Genomic DNA, 19,171 nt, shown 5'->3' on the forward strand with positions numbered 1-19,171 from the left:
TGTAGGCTGACTTGTTAAGTGTATGTGTAGTTTAAAGGATATGTAGTGCACATTTTTGGGCACCACAGTAAGAATGCTGTGGGATGAGTTGGAGAGGATCCAGAAGAAAGTAACAAGAGTAATCTGGGGAACGTGATCTCCAGGAGAAGTATGGATTATTTTAGGGGTGTGCAGTAGAAGAGAACGCATCTTGAAATACCTAAAAAAGCTGGTTTGAAGGGAATAATTTGTTTCTTATTCTTGGGGTGGGGACAGTTAGAGGGTAGTGGGCACAGGGGAATCTGTAGCAAAGGAGACTCAGATTGGATGCTTGGAGAAACCCTGGGAAAAGATTGAGACTGTGAAGTCTCAATCAGTAAAGGTCTTGAGAAGGAGGTTGAGAAAACCTTTCTCAAAAGCTACTATGGCTGTTGATTCAGCTTTAGAGAAAATGGCCTGGAAAGAAGACTTTGGGAGGTTCCCTTCCAGTCTTGCCTTTTGTAGACAAGGTCAGAATAAACACCAGGCCACCACCTATGCTTTGAGGTGCAATCCAAGTAATTGGCTTCATTGATCTTTTTGTTTTATTACTGCACGGTAAATGACTTTGGTTCGATTCCAATATTCTTTACTCTGGAAAAAGGTGGATTAAATACTTTCTGCAGTTAGGAGCACAGCTATGGTTTCAAGATATTTCCTGCTATTTAAAAGCATTTTATGTATTTGTAAATAATTAAGATAACTTTACAGGCCCCCCTTTCCGCTTTCACTGACATGTTGTGTAGATGTTTGAGTTGTGACTATTGTAAAACTCAGTAGGGTGTCTGGATGGTCTCATAGATAATTCAAACTACTCGAGACACATAGGGAGGAAGTACTAGAAAAAGTTTGGGGTTCTAGGTGGCTTAATACCCCATTTTGGAGAATTTATCTCCATTCTGTTCCAAAAATTAACAAAAACCATAATTCGTGACTAATTTAGATATGATAGCATTTAACCTTTTTACTGACATCAGCGGTTACTGGTGTGTAGGAGAGAGAATCCAGATGCCAAACGTTATCAGGGAATGTTTTCAGCAGCAAAACACTGCTCAGTAGTTAATGGTACACACAATTTTTGCTGGGTTGTCTTGCACACTGACTGTCTTCCAGCAATGCTGCTCTACGTCTGTGTTTTCTTGCCTTCGTGACCCCATTCTTTCTCTAACGTGGGTCAGCAACTACTAAAAATGGCATTGTATACCCGCAGGGAGTGAGGGTACCAGATTCTGCTGTGATGCCTCCAGGGCCACCTCTATGTTGTTGAGTATTATCTCCAAGTATCTGCATTCCGCTGCAGACTTGGTCATCTTACAGTAGGAAGATAACTGGTGAAGGATTGAATGAGATGTAAATCAACTGTTGGACCAAGAGAAAATTGGAGCAGGCTCTCAACGTCTTTCTCGTTAGAACCCACCATAAGGTGTTGATGGGGCCCGGGAATGCAAATTACATTGTTCTCTCAAGCCAAAATTTGCCTGTTGCTTCTCACTGGATAAATTCAGTCCATTAGAGACTGAAAGAGTTTGTTCCAGTAATTGAAGTGTTTCAAACTGGTTTCTGGAACAAATTTATGTGGCTTCCTATGTTGTTTCCAAGGCCCAAATCCTCTCTTCTCGCTACAGTGGAGATTGATAGTAGTTCTATTAGGTTGAGTGGTAGCAAGAGGGAATCTGCCCTTTCTACGGCATACGAATTGTGGCAGTGGGGCTGGGGCACATGCTCCCCTTGCTGGGGTAAAGGTAGGAAAACAAGCAGAGTTATCTTGCTGGCATCACCTTGTAAAAGCCTACAGATGATGCAAGGGTAAAGAGTATGTTGATTTATTTAAAGATCCTCTCTTCCCTGTTGTGTTTACCCAGTGATTCTGAGAAGGATAGCTGATGGATTAGGAGGAATTCTAGAACATCCTGAGTTCACATATAGTATTTATACTTTCAGGGGTTATTGGTTTTTTTCTTAATAAATTGAATAAATGCAATAGAAAAATGAGGAGTGTCGTACTCTTATAGGTTTATACTGTATCTGCACTGCACTAATCATATATTCAGCAAATATTCTGCCCTGACAGTATGTTGGGAGACGGATCCATTCTCTTCAGGGGAAAAATAATTTTTCAATCATGGGGTATTATAGAGAGAGGATCATGGGTGGAGAAGGGTATAGGCTGAGTACAAATTTTAAAGTTCCTTTCTTAAAAGCAGAAGAGAATTTTCTCTTTGTAGATGTCCCTTAGCGTGAGAAAGAAAAATTGTGCAATTGTAGTGATTTGGAGTAAAACAACACTGTGACGCTCAGGGGCTTTCTGTTTGCTTGTCCTCCTGTTCAGCAGCATGCTCGGTCTTGCTCTGCTTTTTCCATGTCACACAGAGGAAAATTAGATAAAGCTGCTGCTGCTGCTTGCTTTCTAAGGAAGGACAAAGGTGGTCAGCTGTGAGTCCAATGTGCCGTCCTGCACGCTTACTTCTCTTGCACCTAACTCCTGGCGGGATCTTGCCTTTATGGTGGCTTAGGGATAGTGTCTGCTCTGGAATCTCTTTCGTATAAAAATAAAAACTGTATAATTTTGGGCTTTGTTGTCTTCTCAACTGTAGAAATATCTGGAATTTTAATCTGAGAAGATTTTCTGCCTAAATCTCCTATTTCCAGGTAATTAACTCTGTGACTGTGCTGAAGAGGTTGCTTTTTGTGCCTGGGAAAATATTGAGAGTGTGAATTAGAAGCAAGTGTAAAAAACCAAACCAGCCAAACAAGAAAGCGCCCCCAAAACCCACCAAAAAAATCCCCCAAACCCCAGCAAGTTCCTCCTCTTCTTGCAAGTTGTACGTCAATGATTACTCTAAGGAACAAGGTGGGCGCTCAGTCGAGAACAGTAGCATCAGTTGTGGTGAGATGGGGTTCACACTATTTCTGTTCCCCAAAAAGGAGATGAAAACAGTCGTCAGGAAGCCATGTGCACACAGACCAAACTCAGCTCTGGCTTGGGTTTGACTGATTTTACAGGTCAGCTTTTCACATGTTCTAGCAATAGCTGGGGCCAGGAGAATCAAATGTGTTTCGTACGCAGCCATGCCTGCAGCATTGTCACCAGGAGCGTAGAAGCCTTCTCCTCACAATTTCCAGGTCAGTTCTTCAGCTTTCATCATTTCGGATTTCTTTCTCAACCCCAGCATTTGTTACCAGTCACAGAACCCATTGCTCAGAACATTCTGATAACAAGCTTCTCTGCCTCGTAAACGGATGGAGTTGGCTAAAAAGTGAAGTTGTACATTAGTGGTGGAGTCATTGGAACAGTGATGATCCATGACCATTTTTTAGCGCCAGATGTTCCTGGATTTCGGTTGTCAGTACCCAAACCCACTCCTAAGTGACAACTTGTACCTTTGGTGATCCCAACCACTGCAGAATGTGATGAGAAATGATGGATATAAGTGAAAAATTCATATATTGTGCCTACTATATATTGGCTTTCACCTCAGCCAAAATCTGGGAAGGCTAACATCAAAGGACACTATTTTGTTGCTTTGAACTGGGAGTACTAATTATAATGGGAGTACTAATTCTAATACTTTTTGTAATGTCTCTGCTAATACCTTGGTTAGTTGTGAATTCATCTTTTCTTTTTGTCCCTCCCATCTAGTTTCTGTTCACCATTAAAAAGAGATATGTGTACGTGGAGAGCTTTTGTCTCTGAGAGAGCTTTCTAACCTTTATCAGACTGGCAATGCCATGCTGGATTGGAACAAGGCAAGCACACTCGAGCCTGTTTTGATTGTTTTGCTCTTGGCATTTTTGAGATTATGCAACCAGGGAGCAGTGCAGTTTGGTGAAGAGAATGAGCTCAAACCTTTAAGGTTACCGTGAGGTTAATAATGAAAACTCATACAGCTTGGAAAATGTGTCCTGTAATCGATGGGAGACGGTGCTGTGTACAGAGCAATTATTCCCAAGAACAACAATTTCCAGTTCAAACAAGCTCAGACGGTATTTACAGTGAAGGGATACTGGGGTCAAGGGGATTGTTTAAGTTCTGATACGCTTTGATGACATCAGCTATGTTTTCAGCAGGAAAGATAAGCAGACGCCAGGAACATAGTCTAGAAATGGTAGTTTCCTGCCTTCAGTAGAATTGCACCTGCTGAGTTCAGAAAGGGATTCAAGAGGAAAAAAAAAAGTCCAATTTTCAGAGCCTGTCCTTTGCACTTGTGTCTGAAAGGAAAGGAGGCAGACAGAAATGTTATTAATCAAGGTGTGAGGAAACAGGATTGTAAAGAGATTTATGTACATTGTCGGCACGTATAACGGCTCTGTCAGCTGCATGACAGCCTCTCTGAAGGGGCCACTGTCTAACATGGTGGGATTTAGAGCTCCACAAGGCTGAGGCAGGTGAAGGTGGGGAGGTTGCTACAGGGTGATGTGGGTCCTTATTGCCCTCGTCCTTTGGGTTTGTTCTGATCACTGCAGAACTGGGAGAAAGGAAGGGGGAACGGAGGGTCGGCACAGCTTGTTGATAGAAAGAAAAAAAAAAAGGTAATTTGTAAAGATTTGTGAGTTTACTTTCGTCTAATTTGTGAGTAGGAGAGGGATACCTGAATGGCTAAAGAGTACCCTCTTTGCATTTGTCTGCTATTGTCATTCATAGCACTGCAGTTGCTAGCGGTGCTGGCTATCTCCAGCAAGAGTAAGGGATAAGGTCTGTTAATCATTCTGCTTTTCTAGGCTATCACAAAGGCGCTGCATTGCGGCATTGCCCCCTAAGTCAAGCTGATACCGCGTGCTGCAGTTTAGCCATACGCTCTGAATGCAGTGTGCCGAATACCAAATGTATGTGCGTGGAATATCCGTCATTGCTGCACCCACATGGCCTTGTGGACTTAAAACACATCCTAAATTTTTTCATGAATTTTATAGCATGCTAAACTTCCATGACCCCCTATGTGCCTCACTCGCTGATTTTAATCACTAGAATAATCCTCTTTGAAAGCTCCTTTAGAATATATCAGCAATACTCTCAATCAGAAATACTCTATTCTCTTCTGGCCATGAACTCTGGATTTTACAGAAACTGAAAGCAGTAGACCAGTATCTCCCATGATTGCTTTTGGGGAAAAATCTGGAGAAGTTTAGTGAACATTAAGGAGAGCCACTTCAGAGCTGCCATGGTGTGCACGGCAGTACAGCATGCAATGTGTGCCTTGCCCTGCGGTTGTTTTCCTCCTCTTGATCTCTCCAGGTCACTCTTTACACACTCCCTATTTGTCAAATAAGACAAATGTGTTTGGTGCTGAGGGCACTGGTCACTGTCAAAGCAAAGATAGATGGCTTTCCAGGCTGGATGGACATCTTCTGGGAATTCGTTTTAGAAGGGTTATTTTTAATTTTTTCATATTGGAGGAAGAAATTTATATCTTTTGACAGTAGTCTCCTGGGGGACTCTTTCCTTTATTGATACTTCAGTGTTGTCCTTTGATGTAATAATCCTGCATTGCGTAGTCTGTCACTCAGGAATGATGAAGTTGGGCTTCTGGTGCGGGGGAATACCACCAGAGCCGAAAATAAAAATAATTATTTAAATCTACAAGACAGAGACAACAGCCATACCTTAACTTAAAGGAAGATGCTACCGCACAGAACCATTCATGATGAATATGAAAATACACCAGCAGCTTGGTTTCACGGAAATATGATCTAAACTGACAGATTTTGTGTTTACACTTCAGCCAAGCAATGTCATCAGCCAACTTAAAATACACAGATACTTACAAGTAGCCCCTTAATTGCCCCCTTTTTTTTTTTTTTAATATACCTCAACCACATCCTGCTCTGTAGTAGTTTTCTCTTTGTGGAAAATAATCTGTTTGTAAATACGGGGGGCAATTGTTTTTGTTTTCCTTGGAACTTCATTTGCAAATGGAATAAGGGTACTAAAACTACCAGCCCATACGATTTGAGCCTGGAGAATTTGTGTTGCTTTGTTCATAAGATCAAATTTTGATATATGAGAGTAAAGCTCATAGGCAAAAAAAAAAAAAAATGCTGCAAAGATAGAGAAATCACCTTGGTTAAATTCTCAGGAAAGGAGAAACCGGACACTTAGATTTGCCATCCTAAGTGAACATGCATCAGGTATAAGACCTTTGGAAAATAACTTTAATTTACATTTCACTTCTAAATTGGCAAGTTGTTACCGGAAGAATTCCTTCACCATTTGCTTTAGTTCCGAGGAACAGTGATTTTTAGACACTGAATGACCAAATCATTGTGTTACTAGTAAACCACAGGACATCCTTCGGTGTAGCTGAGGTTAAAGGAGTTTTATACATTGAGTGCTTTAGAAAGCCAAGTGGCATGGGCTGGGGTTCCTTGTTTCTTTTCCCCAGCCTCTCAGTTGGATACAGTGTAGTTGGAGAGATATTTGGAAAACTAGAATCTATTTCTGGAATTTTGAGTCTGGAGCAAGTTATTTGTGTTTTTTTTATCTGCTTTGGAAAAGCTAGGGGTTGGGAAATAGTAAATGTACAGTCTCCGTTCAGCAGCGAAGGATTTTCCTACTCTTGTTGGTGGCATATGGGATCTATTGAAGAATTTAAGAATCAATTCATAAATGGAAACAATAACAGTGGCACCGTGGAATTAAATGTTTTAACGTTTGGCTAATCACAGGAAGGGTCAAATTTGACATATCTGCCTTTAAATGAAAGGATTATTATGTTTGTTTTATAAGTTTAAACAATTGATAAAGAGTTGCAGGTTTGTTGAGCAGTGCTGTGCCCTAGAACACGCGAGCAGAGTTGCTCTGGAAGGTACTCTCCTTTTTTTTAGCCTGTTTTGATTTTGAAAGTTACACCACTGATGTCAATTTGCCAAAATTATTTTGACTGCTTCAGCTCTCTCTCTAGAAGAATGTCCCTTTTCTGACACGTGCTTGCATTTGACTGTACACTGTATGTACTGGTCAAAAGAAGGATAGGCTTGTGTTAGGTAACATGGCTTCTGAAGGAACTTCATCTTCTCTTACCTTTTTAAGAGATCTTGTTCAGTTTGGTCACTGCTAATCGGCAGCGCTCTTCTATTGGTTACTATTGGAATCACATTGCTGCCAGTGTTAATATGCTTTTGCCGTTTAATTTTACCATCTCCCGCTGGGGATGGGTTCAACTTTTAAATCAGTCTCCAAAGCTTCCGAAATATTCTGTGTTGCATCCAATGCTCTGTAAGTGGTAATGTGTCATTTTGAATTCATAGTTCAAAATGCACACTTAGCATCTCGGGCTGAAATGCTGATCTTACCGATTCTGCTATTCTTATTTCCTTGTTGAAGCCCGCAGTAAACATCCTAAGTAATGAATTTAACTATTAAAGGCACCCTGGACAGTGTGACCTTACCAGAATGCTTTCTCCTTTTAAAGGGATGATTAATAATGGCTTTGAATTGAATACTTGATGTATTCCAAGAGGAATAATGTTTTCCTTGAAAGAGTTTTCTTGCTGTAGGGTGAAATTGCATCTGACATGTTCAGCTATAATCCGGACCTGGAGCTGAATGTTGTGAAAACACTCTGAAATGAGGTACCTTCTCACACCAGTTTCCTAGGAAACTTAAAATTAGTGAATGTGAAGTCTCTTTTTTTTTCCTGTGATATTTGAAAAATTATTGAGATGCATCAGTATACAGATTCAGTATCTCAAGCTTAATTATTTAAATTTCATTTGCAGTAACATATTGTATCTGTACCCTCAGATTCCCAGGGAGGAAATAATTTACAGTGGGCAACTCTGTTCCCATGTATATCGCATGTATAGGGTTGTAAGGTCTGTCCTTGAGTTCTTAAATATATTTCATAAGAATATTGCTGTCCATGTACAACTGAAATGATTTTGGTGCAGAGTCTTTCACTTTCATATATATCACTGGCAGGGAAGTCTGGAGGCCCCAGGGAGGAGAGGTAGTGGGGGCTGACTGGTGTGGGGACTACTGGTGGAGCTGGTGTGAAGCACTCTCCCAGCCATGCAATGAGGGCAAGAGACTGCACCATCCATCTCATCCAGGTCACCTCTGTGCTCCAACCTTCTTCCATTGGCTTGTAGAGCTGGTCTTCAACACAGGTGACATAGCAGTACTGGATATTAAAACCAATCAGTCCTGGGCTCTGGCAGCAAAGTTCACGCTGGCAGAACTGTAAATGTGTGATGTCTGAGTTTGAAATTTACACCTTGTCTCTGTCCATGAGGTCCCTCTAAACTGAGCTAATGTGGCACCCTCCTATTCTGCACCCATCTTCCAGTGGAGATGCTTTTGTGTCTTTGTCTACTCTGAATATAAAGACTGGATTACACTTGGCCATGCTCAGCATCTATCCTGTAGCTTGCTCAGAGCTGATCTCCCAGATCTGTTCTGAATAACACCAAAGAAGAATCACCCTAACTCAGAGCCTGACTTTGCTTCCTCTATTTGTGTAGTGTTGTGTGATTCAAACATGTATGCTGCAAAGAGCCTGATCCCCATGCTGTCATGGCAGTTGTAGTTAAATGTTATTAATCCTTGATTTCCTGTTTTTCCCTTCAGAAGTATTTGGTAGCTTGATCTCAGGGTTTTTCTTAGAACTCAGATTAAAATATAAATAGGGACAGAGGGATTTCCTAAAGGTAAAGCAGTTTTACCAGTGTTTTTAATGAAAAGACTGTAGCCCCAGTATGAAACCAGAAGATCTGTTGTGTGTTACATGAAGACTGGTCATTCAAAATAATGTCAACAAAACAATCTTGCTGCCCCTTGAGACTTATACTTGATAATGTACAAGAGCAATTGAAAGTCTTCTCATGGCATTCATTTTTAATTACTTCTGTGGTACAAGGTCGTAGATATAAGCCACTTGTCAGCCTGGATAGCTTCACAAAGATAAAGACTAGATTTATAGCCTTATGCGGAATTCTGGGAAAAAACAAAGGTCACATTTTTCAAATTTAAGTGTTCAAAGTTGGCCTCTTAAATCTGTCTTCAGACACTTTTATAAACAGCCTGCTTTTCAGAAGTGCCAAGCAGTGGTTCTTTGTGCTGACTTTGCTGGAAAGAGTGCGTGCCCCGTGCACGCGTTTTATTCATCGCATGGGTTAGCTACGGGCCTGCGGCCTCCTTTCTGGTTCTGGTCTTAAATAGCTTTATCTTAACCAAAGGGGCGTGCATTGTCAAAGGTTTTAAATTATTATCAAGACAATTCTTCATTCTTAATCATTCAAGTTATAATGTGGATTACTCCATTATAAGAAAGACCCGTGTCTCTTATTTTTCCTGCTCCAGGTTTGACTGTCATGAAAATAGTGTAAGGATGTTGATATTTCCATGCAAAGTTGGCATGACTGGGAGCAACATTTTAAAGACTTTTGTGGTACGAATTGTTTTACTTCCTAGTGACAATTCTTCATAAAAATGACCTTAACCATTCTTTACAGTGTGGTCCTTTCCAGGCCAGTAGTTAAACGTAGCATAGAGTGGAATTTTCTTGTTTCTAGGCTCTGACTTGAGACTGAAGAAAACTGTATGCTTTTTGGCAACAAAATTTTTAGCAAAGAACTAGCTTCCAAGCTCTTGGTCTGCTGAGGGTGTACTTCGATGTAAAGACATAATAAAAGCAGTGAATCTTTGGAAATATAAATCAACCAGAATTTCCTACAGCATGTTTACATTCTTTCCTTTGTTTAATAAAGTAACAGGTACGAGAAAGGGAGGCACTATGAGAGCCTGTGATAGCTTGGGTTTCTAACAGTCTCCTGTGAGTGCTCTTAGGAAGTTGTTTTAGAGGTGAAGCAAACATCACAGCTAAATCAATGTAATTAAAACAGACAAGGACAGCGTGAGATTTGGGAGATAACAGCACTTGCATTAAGATAACTCCAATTAAGTCCCTGGAAAGTAGCTGCAGAGGTAGGAGGAATAACAACTCCTGAGAGAATATGGGAGAACATTTTATATTCAGGGTCTTCATTTGAGGACTAGTGATGACTAGAAGGATTGGTTTTGTTGGAATTTTTTGCGACTTTTTGGAAAAAAAAGAAAAAATATTAAAACACAGAGTTTGAGTAATGTTTGAGTATGAACCAGGGCTTTGGTTCAGATGAACTTGGATTAGATAATGGCAGAGCAGTAAGACAGTATGGCTCCTTTGTTTGCATGTTCCCACAGGCAAGTTTCATATATTTGTGCAAGCAAAAGACGAGAAAAATCCAAAGGTGACCTCCAGGAGTGACACCACGTGTAACTGTGCGCTGAAGTATGGCAGGTGTTGAGATCATGTAGGGGAATCTGTGGGAATAATCTTAAGAAAACGCTGTGCCTTTTTTTGCCATATTGCTGATCTTCCAACTTGTGGGTGCACCTTTAAGGTTTTGAAAAGCTGGAGCAGATGCTCTCCTAAAAATAAATAAATAATTTTTTTAAAGCCTGACATTTTATTGACAAAGCCCTTTCAAATTAATGTTTTTCAGACTTGTCAGCTGCACTAACACTCTTTGATGTTGCTTTTACCTCCTAGTTTGCCGAAGTAGGTGTTGTCCACTGTAAATAACTATTGTTCTGATTTCCTGGCTCATTTGCTTGAATTTCCTCAGTCGTTGCTACACTTTTGGGTAAGAACGGGTGGACATGGAGACATGGACGTCGTATTTTCATCTTTGCAGGTGAGCTGAAAGCTCATCTGAGGTTACTGCTGATGTGAATTGACTCTGATCACGCTCTACTAGACAGTGTCAGATATGCTGTTTCCCAACCAGCAGCTTGTCAGAATTTTGGGAGGCAGTTGTCTGGTGATGGGGCGGCTTTCTTGTTGTTTTTCACTTCAAGGGAGGGGAGTTTGGTCTGGGTTTGATTTTTTACTTCAAGGCATAGCAGGCACAGTGCTAAGCAGCAGAGTTGAATGGACAGGTAAAAATTCAGCATGAGTTTGGAATGTCAGTGTTTGTTACTTGTTAGAAACAAGAAACACAACCATTTTAGTCTTCCACAGAGGAAACTTTCAAAAAATAATGATGGATGGTTTCATCTGTTCCCCCCCACCAACTCCTTTAAATAGCAGCTACGTCAATGAATAAGACTTGTTGTTGGGGCAGTAAATGCCATGCCAGATATTCCGACCACTGCATCCTACCAGGGATATGGTAAAGAATGCGCCTGGATTTGTCTGCTAGTTTCAATTGCTACGATTGATTTAATGTTTAGATTGTGATAGGGCTTGAAGGACTAAACTAGAATTGTCCCCATCACATTCAACGTTGTCCAGACATAAAGTAAATACCATTTCCAAAGACACTGGTCTGAAAAATGAGGGCAAACAGGTCGGTATGTATGAGTAATCAGACCTGAGCAAATAAACAACAAATATGTAGAGTAGGAGGACATGCCTGCTTTTTCCAAGTCAGTAGCTGTGACGGGAACGTGTACAGTGAATTAATACTTTGTATGCAGTACAAAAGAAGGGCTTTTCAACAAAGGGTAAGGCTTTGGATCAAGAAAGCACGTTTACATGATTTCCTATCTGGTTTTCCCATCGTTTCCACTCTTCTTCAAATCTAAACTGCTCCCCCTCTTCTCTCCCACTCGTAACCCCGCTCACCAGGCCGGGACGGGACTGGGGGCAGCTCTCTGTTGCGTGTCTGCCAAGGCAAAACAGACCAAGCTGCAAGCGCGTAGCAAGTGGTAACGTGGGAGTCGGAGCTGCAGAGCCATTCATAATCCGCATCTCTCTTCCCCATAATTATCTCCGCTACCCGAGAGAGCTGAGAACTCCCTTAAGCCTCCCTGCAAGTCATTTAGATTCTAATTGGGATTTAAAAACTCTCAAAACCTGAGTGGGTGGCTCAGTGCATTATTGCTGATGAATGTTACCCTGGGTGATGCGCCCAGCAGACCCACAGAGGACCTGTGCTCAGCTTTCCATTGAAGAACTATGTCCTTTCTGGTTTTGAGCGTGGATTTGCTCTTTGCCTCAGCTAATTAGGAACCGGTTTAATTCATAACAGCAATTCCATCTGTGGCATTATACCAAAACGTTAATTTAATTTTGTTATGTTGAATCCTTTCCCTTCTTAATGTTTCTTTAAAATGGAGGCGATGAAGCTTGCTTTCTCCGCTTAAATATTTTCTGCCTCTCCTCCCCATTCTGTGTTCTTTTTTTCCCCTCAAAGATTTACTAAACACAGAAATGTCATCGTGAGGACCTTAGCTCTCTAAGGCTTGGCTTTGCAGGCCCATGTCCTTGGGTGGGGTGGGGTGGGGGATGTTTGGGGTTTGGTTTTTTCCCCCTTATGAAGCTCATACTAACTGGTCATTGTTCCCTTGTTGCTAATTCCCCGCCAGACTTCCCTCTTCCTGTTAAACTGGCCCACAACCATAAGCAGAATGATGTGAGAGGGTCCATCAGCACAGTAAAGAGCCAGAGAATTGCACTGCTGGGGCAGAAGTGGGATGACATCACTCTGATGGATTTTACTGTGGCAGCTGCATAGGGACCTCCGTATATCAAACAGCTGATAAATGAAGCATAAAATTCAGAACAGGACTGATGGAGGCTGCAGCACTACTCTGGCAGCTATTTCTAAGGGAGATGAGGGTTTAGCAACTCAAAATGGGTGAAGAGGAGGGTGGAGGGGCTCTTTTCACCCAGGCAATGTCGTCTGGGTTCCGTTTCCCCACCCCACACACCCCTTTTATTTGTTTATCATAAATCTCTGGAACTACTCCCTTCCCCAGCTGCAGTGCACTTTCCTGTGGGCGCTGCACACAACCACAGCCCTCTCTGCTCAGTCAGGCAGAGGGAATGATGTTGTTAGCTCTGAATTAATTTGCTCTGTGAGTGTAAATCAGGCTCCTACTGTTATTTTGGTGAATTATTTTAAATGTAAATGCTACAGAGACAAATGAAATGTGTGGATGTGGTACTGAGAAAGCACACTTGAAAGAGATACTTCAAATACACAAAAGTTGTTCCCTTTGTCATTAATATAATGCTCTTTTAATAAACTATGGATGCTCTTGGCTTTCAAAGCGGTCTGTAATCATCACAGATTCCTGTCCCAGCCTTACCCCTAAAAGCTGTAGGCTGTAAGTCAAGTGAACACAGATAACCAAAATGTTGGGGAAACTGTCTCTAGCCCATTTTCCTTCAGTCCTGGGTCATTGTTCAGGCTTCTGATCCAGGGATATGGCTGGAGCTCCTCACCAACGGGGAGCTACTGGGGTTTATTCTAGCAGAGACATAAACCTATGTGACTTTGAGACATCTCTGTTAAGAGTCTGTGCTAGGTTTGGGGCTGCTGTGCCTAGCTGCTCTGAGGAAACTCTTCTAGAAACTAATTCTCTGTTTCTCCAGTGATAGAGTGGGATTTTTAGTTATTTTTGTTTTTGGACCACAACAACTTGTGTTCACTAATTCCTGGCACTTGGGATGTATGAAGCAGGTCCATCCTTTCCATCCTTTGAGAGAGGAGAGGAGCTCAGACATGGCGAACAGCATCACCTGTGCTAGGTGACGCTAGTCTTAACAGAAATCTGGACTATGGTTAATACTCATTTTCAGTCTGTGACCTTCAGTACATCATCTAATCCCAACTTCTTTTTGTTTCCCACCAGTTAGATAAACAGCATAAGGAAGGTTTCTTTTATTTTTCCCTCCCTGCCGCCTTCTGTTGGTTATTAAGATCGAGGTTGTCCCAGTGCAGCTGTTTTGTTCTCCAGTGTTGGATAGACTTGACCATGGCTCCCAAGAGTAAGCATCCTGCCTGTATGCATTTCAATTGATCCAAACTTACCTATGTGCAGGATGCAGCTGGCAGCCACCAGCTGGGGTGGCCATGAGTTGTATAGCTGTGGTTTATACTGCAGTCGTTGCATGGCTTGGCTCTCACTGCAGGCACAGGGTCCTCTTCTGTGTAAAACCACAGAGCTGATAACGGATCCAATGGCTTTCTGATGGGACGGAGAGCTCTGTAACTGTGTAGGAGAAGTACCTCTCAGGGGTGCTTGGCATCAACCTTTTACACGCTTCCCTTCAGCAAGGTGGGGGCACAAGTGGAGCCCAGCCACGACCCTTCCCATTGTTGACCGGTATCTTTTCATGTAGGGAGTGTAAGGGTGAACCCATATACCTTCTTCCTCTGGACCGTTTTGGTCAAGCTTTATTTGATTTTTATAGAACTCTTTCCTTATGTTTTTGTCCTTGAATGTAGCCTGTCTCAGTGCACTTGAACACAAACCACTTGTGCCAGTTGCTGTTTGCAGTGCCATTTTTTGCATGTCTTTTGCTGCTTCATATCTTCAAGATATTTCTTCTTGGAGTCAGACTCTTTGACACCTTGTTCTCTATTCAGATGCATATAGAAGAGTTCGTGTGGCATTCTTTCTTGAGTTGCTATTGCTAGAATTACCCGTCTGCTTTTGTACTTTAATGATATAAATCCCGAGCTTGGGCTTGGGCTAATAACAGCAAAAAGCAGAGTTTTAATACTTGCACAGAAGGCTGTAGTACTAAATGTTGGTGACAACTCCTCCCTGTCTTCCTCTGTATGGGATTTGTTGCCATATTTAGTGAAATTTATCGGGACGGCCGTATAAAATATGGAGAAATCTGCTTGAGTTAATTTGATGATTGGCATTATTTTTTGACAGAACGTTGTTCTTCGGTGTTGCCTGATTGCCAGGGACAGGTCACATCAGTGGTTTCAGAGGGACACAGGGAGGCCAGCTGTGGCAGTACCAGTGGATTTCAGTGTTTAACGGAGATGAGCATTTGGGAGGGCAGGAATGAGGCATCCGAGTCAACTACCGTGCAGCTTAATAGTTGCCTGTCTAACTAGTACTGTGCTGCTGAGGAAGCTGACTGTTTCAGCAATCTCTGCTAACTTGTCTTTAAAGATTTTTGTATAGTGCTGCTTCTTTTCTACTTGACCTAGTTTATGCTGTGCATGTTGAGTCGGTACCTACATTAAAAGCCTTCATTCTCCTACTTTCTTGATGGGTTTCTGGTGCATTGGGTCACCATTCCAGACTACTGTTTTATTTATTTATTTATTTGTAATCGTGTCTCCCCTGTAAGCTGCTTCAGAGCAAATTCTTATTCTTCATTAGTTTTATTCTTCCCTGGAACATTACTTAGTTTGGGAAAAAGTGTAATGCCTATCTTGGGCCATTCTTCCTCAAGGACTGAGAACTTTCATATGACTATGAACTACGGTTTTTGGTGAAATATGTCAGTGCGGACTTGTCTGCCAGGAAAACTAATCCAAAATGCAGTAGCAGGTTTTGAGACTGCAGAAAATTGATGAGCTTGGTAAGATCAGAGAAGAAAAACAGATCTCTAGTAAAAGCAAACGCAGCTTTCAAGGCACTTAGCAGAGGTATAGAGCCATTTTAAGTAACACAGATAAATATCTCCCTGGAGCTTTTGCTTTTTCGTCTAAGCACAGATCAGAGAACAAATAGGAAAATGTGGGGGGGAAAAACCAAAAGCTTTAAAGATGTCAATGAACATTTTTCAAGCTGAAAATTACTTTTAGCAGTGAAAATAGCAGAATATGCATAAGGCAAAAGTAACGAAGCCGTGCATAAAATAAGGGAAAAGAATGAGATCAGAGGGATGCAAAGAAAGTTTTGAATGAAGTGACTGCTAACTCCCTTCTTATAAATGACTTACTTTTATTTGTTCTTGAAAAAATTTCTGATTTGTTTTTGTTGCTGTACTGGTACACTGAAAGTTGTTCATTACTATCAGACAAATGTTTTTCAGACAGTGTATGAGCAAAAAGTGATACTTTAATGCGCTTTAAAAAAAAAAAAAATTAAGTGCAAACCATGGTAATTCTGCATAAAAATGATTATATCTGTGGCATTCCAGATGGTTTTGAGTTTTATATTAATGGGCTAGGTCTTAGCCCCAGAACTGCTTTATATGCAATCTACACTACTGGCATGTATCCGGTAGAGAACTTTTATATAATGATATGACGTGTCAGAGCAAAGCTATGGGAATGTTTGATTTTTTGTGAAATGTCACTTAAAATTGCGTGGTTGGGTAGTTACACACTTCCACAGAAAATTCTGCTTTAATCAAAAGCTCATATGCACCTCCATGTCCTGAACTGCCATCAGTATTGAGTAGAGTTCCAGGGTTAGACAATGAGCATGTCTTTGCTATGTTGTGTGTATTTATTGAACTTGAAGCATAAGCAATCAAGTATTTAGTTCAAAAATAGCTCATACTCCAGTCATTTTGATGTCAAGTTACTGCACTGAAGTGATAGCTGCTACACTGAATTTACGCCTCACCATGTTATTAGAAGTAATGAAGTGATGTGGCTTTAACAAAACATCACATGTTGTGAAAGCATTGACAGGGACGATCTTTGCACGTGTTGCTGTAACCTCTGACAGCACTTTATTTTGTATTACTGGGGAGCTTTGCTTTTAGGTTTTGAACCTAATGAACCCTTAGGCACGTCTTCTTGGCCCATCGACACAGGTTCATACGGTGCACTTGCATTATGGAGTAAAATGAGGCCTCAAGAACAGGCTTATGCATCCCAGACTCGGAGTGGTGCTTTGCCTATCCAAGCTGTACAAGATCAAACTCAAAGGTTTTTTTCACCTGTTCTGCAAAAATTTTGTGTGCGCCATCATGTGTAACTTGGGCAGCCAAGACTGTCACCAGGAATGATGATAGCAATATCTGTGGTTTCACTTAATTCAATTCTACTACCGTAGCTGTGTCAAGTCAGTTAACTAGTAATTTTAGTTTGTGTCAGGTGTTGTTGTCTGCATCGTGTTTGTGCTTAGCTACTTATTTCATGCGTAGAAATCTTTGTGAAGCCCACCTCTTTGTCATGGAAACTGTTGTCCTAGCAATTGCTAATCCAGATGAATATGTCAGCAAATGTTTTCTTTAATCATTGACATTTTTCACAGATCTTGAGAACAGAAAGTTTATGCTCAGTAGCCTATACAGATATGGGATGAATGAATGATTGGTCAACATGCCACTGAAGGGTATTTGCTAACACCTTGAGGAGACCTTAGGAAAGGTTCCTGCCTGTGAACCAGATGAAGTGCCATTTTCTTCTGTGCAAGGAGTATATATGCCATATTTTTATTTCGCTCAGGCTTATGCCTGTATCTTGAGACTTCAGCGCTTGTTCTAACTACAGACCGCTAACCCTGTGTTACCTGTAGCTTATTCAGAGCTGTGCTGAGCAGAATAGCCCTCCTGGGGCAAACACTTTTTTAGGCAACAAAAAGGGTACTCAAATTAAATACATGTGTGGACAAAGAGGAAGGTGAATGTTTTTCCCAAAGGCTGAGAGTTTCCTTGGTCTAATAGGATTTGGTAAATTGTAATCAGCAATGTATGAATTGGCAGACGTGAGCTTGTTACCTAGTCAAGTCTCCTGTCAACACAGCAATGTCAGAATGAACTCATGTTTGTGTCATCTCTGCCCTGCACCTTTGTTCAGAGCCTGTTTTCTTATTCTTACTTGATCTTTTCCTTTCAACATGCAGCAGTTGTTGATTTTTTTTTTAAATCATACTTTCCAGTCTAGAAAAAAGACACAATCATTTCTGGTAACAAAACATGAATGGAGAAAAATTCTCTGAAAAATGGGCATGCGCCAGGCTGGAATTGTGCCCTGAAATTGCCTATATAGTTTCCTTGCATTTTTTTTCCTGTATGCTGTGCTATAGTGTCCCTCACCCCAGCTAAGCTATACCAATTTGTTCTTTTTGTTGTTGCAGTGATCACCGATGGGGCACTGGATAAGACAGCTCTAACAGATGATGTGGGAAGTGAGGAGGACCTGTATGAGGACTTCCGGAGCTCCAACCACCGCTATGGCCACCCTGGGGGAGGCGGAGAGCAGCTTGCCATCAATGAGGTATTGCACTGGTCACTTTCTGACAGGCAGGATAAGGAAGGATGCCAGTTCTTGCTGTGAATCGTAAGAGAGGTCAACAAGTAAAGCAATAATGGCAAAGTGGATGGGGCTTCAAATATCATTTACTGTGGGTACCACTTACAACTGGGTAATGACAGGGTCTGGGCCTGCCATCAGGGCGCTGTCTCTAACCGTAGAGGACAACGATGTAAGGTAATGCAGAGCCACAGGTCCTGAGCAGGTAACTCTTCTCTTAAGTGTTTTTAGATGGGAAGTTTAAAACCATTAACGAGCAGCCTCATCAGGGCTGGTGTGAGACTTGAGATGTGTTGTACTGAAGGCATAAAGGAAATGTATGTACACTAGGTTGGTTTTTTGTTCAACTTCTTTATTAGTAAATGAGAAGGGTGAAAAGTTTAATTTACGCTGGGTCTGCACTGCTTCTTCCTGTTCCCCAGTAAATTCACTCTAGGGATGTGAAAGATGTGCCTTTTTAGTCAGTGCTTTTAGCTATTTTATAGTGCTGACACTGATTAACTTGAGAACAGCAATTTAAAAATTAACTACTTAGTTTAACTGATGCGATGAGCAACATAGTAACAGGATTTAAGATGTTTTTTCTGTAAAAATACAATGGCTTTGTCTAATGCATTAGAGGTGGCATCCTGTTACCCACAGAATGCTTTTTTGATGGGGTGAACTAATAAGCTTTTTCATTGGAATAGTGCAGCATGCTCACCATAAGAGTGATCTCTTGCACTCTTATACCTTCCCTGTACTCGTTACCTTTACATGACCTTCACAAGATGAGAAGGCAAGGATAAAAGATGCATTACATTTTCTTGTGGCTAAGCTATAACTGAAACTATGTTGACTGAGGCTCTGTGCCTCTGTTTGATATATACAGCGATGGTGCTTCTGGGGTCTGCAAAAGCTCCAGAAAGCTGCACGGTGAGGATAACAGCTTTTCTTCAAAGACCGTAGCAGCAAGTGCTCTTCTAGCAGTTTTCCTGCTCCTAGTGCTCAGAATCCCTGACTACAGCTCTGGGTGCCTGGGGTAAGGAAGAGACTTGCTGTGTTTTCTTCCCCTATTCCTTACATCCAGGTGTTATCAAACCATGGCCAGAGCTTTTTGATTTAACCTCAGCTGTTTTGAACTGTTGCTACCGGCAAGCAAGCATTAGTAGAACATCAGAAAATCTTGAGTTGTGTTCTCCCACATTTAGCCGGTGTGTTTCTG

The 19,171-nt window shown here is 41.4% G+C and overlaps 1 protein-coding gene across 1 annotated transcript in view; it reads left to right on the forward strand.

The window, feature by feature from the left end:
- ARHGEF4 (Rho guanine nucleotide exchange factor 4) overlaps positions 1 to 19,171 on the forward strand; it is a 220,061-nt gene that overhangs the window by 155,555 nt on the left and 45,335 nt on the right. Inside the window, exon 7 of the mRNA XM_063337393.1 lies at positions 17,792 to 17,931. Within this exon, the coding sequence (XP_063193463.1) occupies positions 17,792 to 17,931 (140 nt within the window). The remainder of the gene's footprint in view (positions 1 to 17,791; positions 17,932 to 19,171) is intronic.

The sequence above is a fragment of the Chroicocephalus ridibundus genome, chromosome 6 (assembly GCF_963924245.1).
Source record: "Chroicocephalus ridibundus chromosome 6, bChrRid1.1, whole genome shotgun sequence".
NCBI lineage: Eukaryota > Metazoa > Chordata > Aves > Charadriiformes > Laridae > Chroicocephalus > Chroicocephalus ridibundus.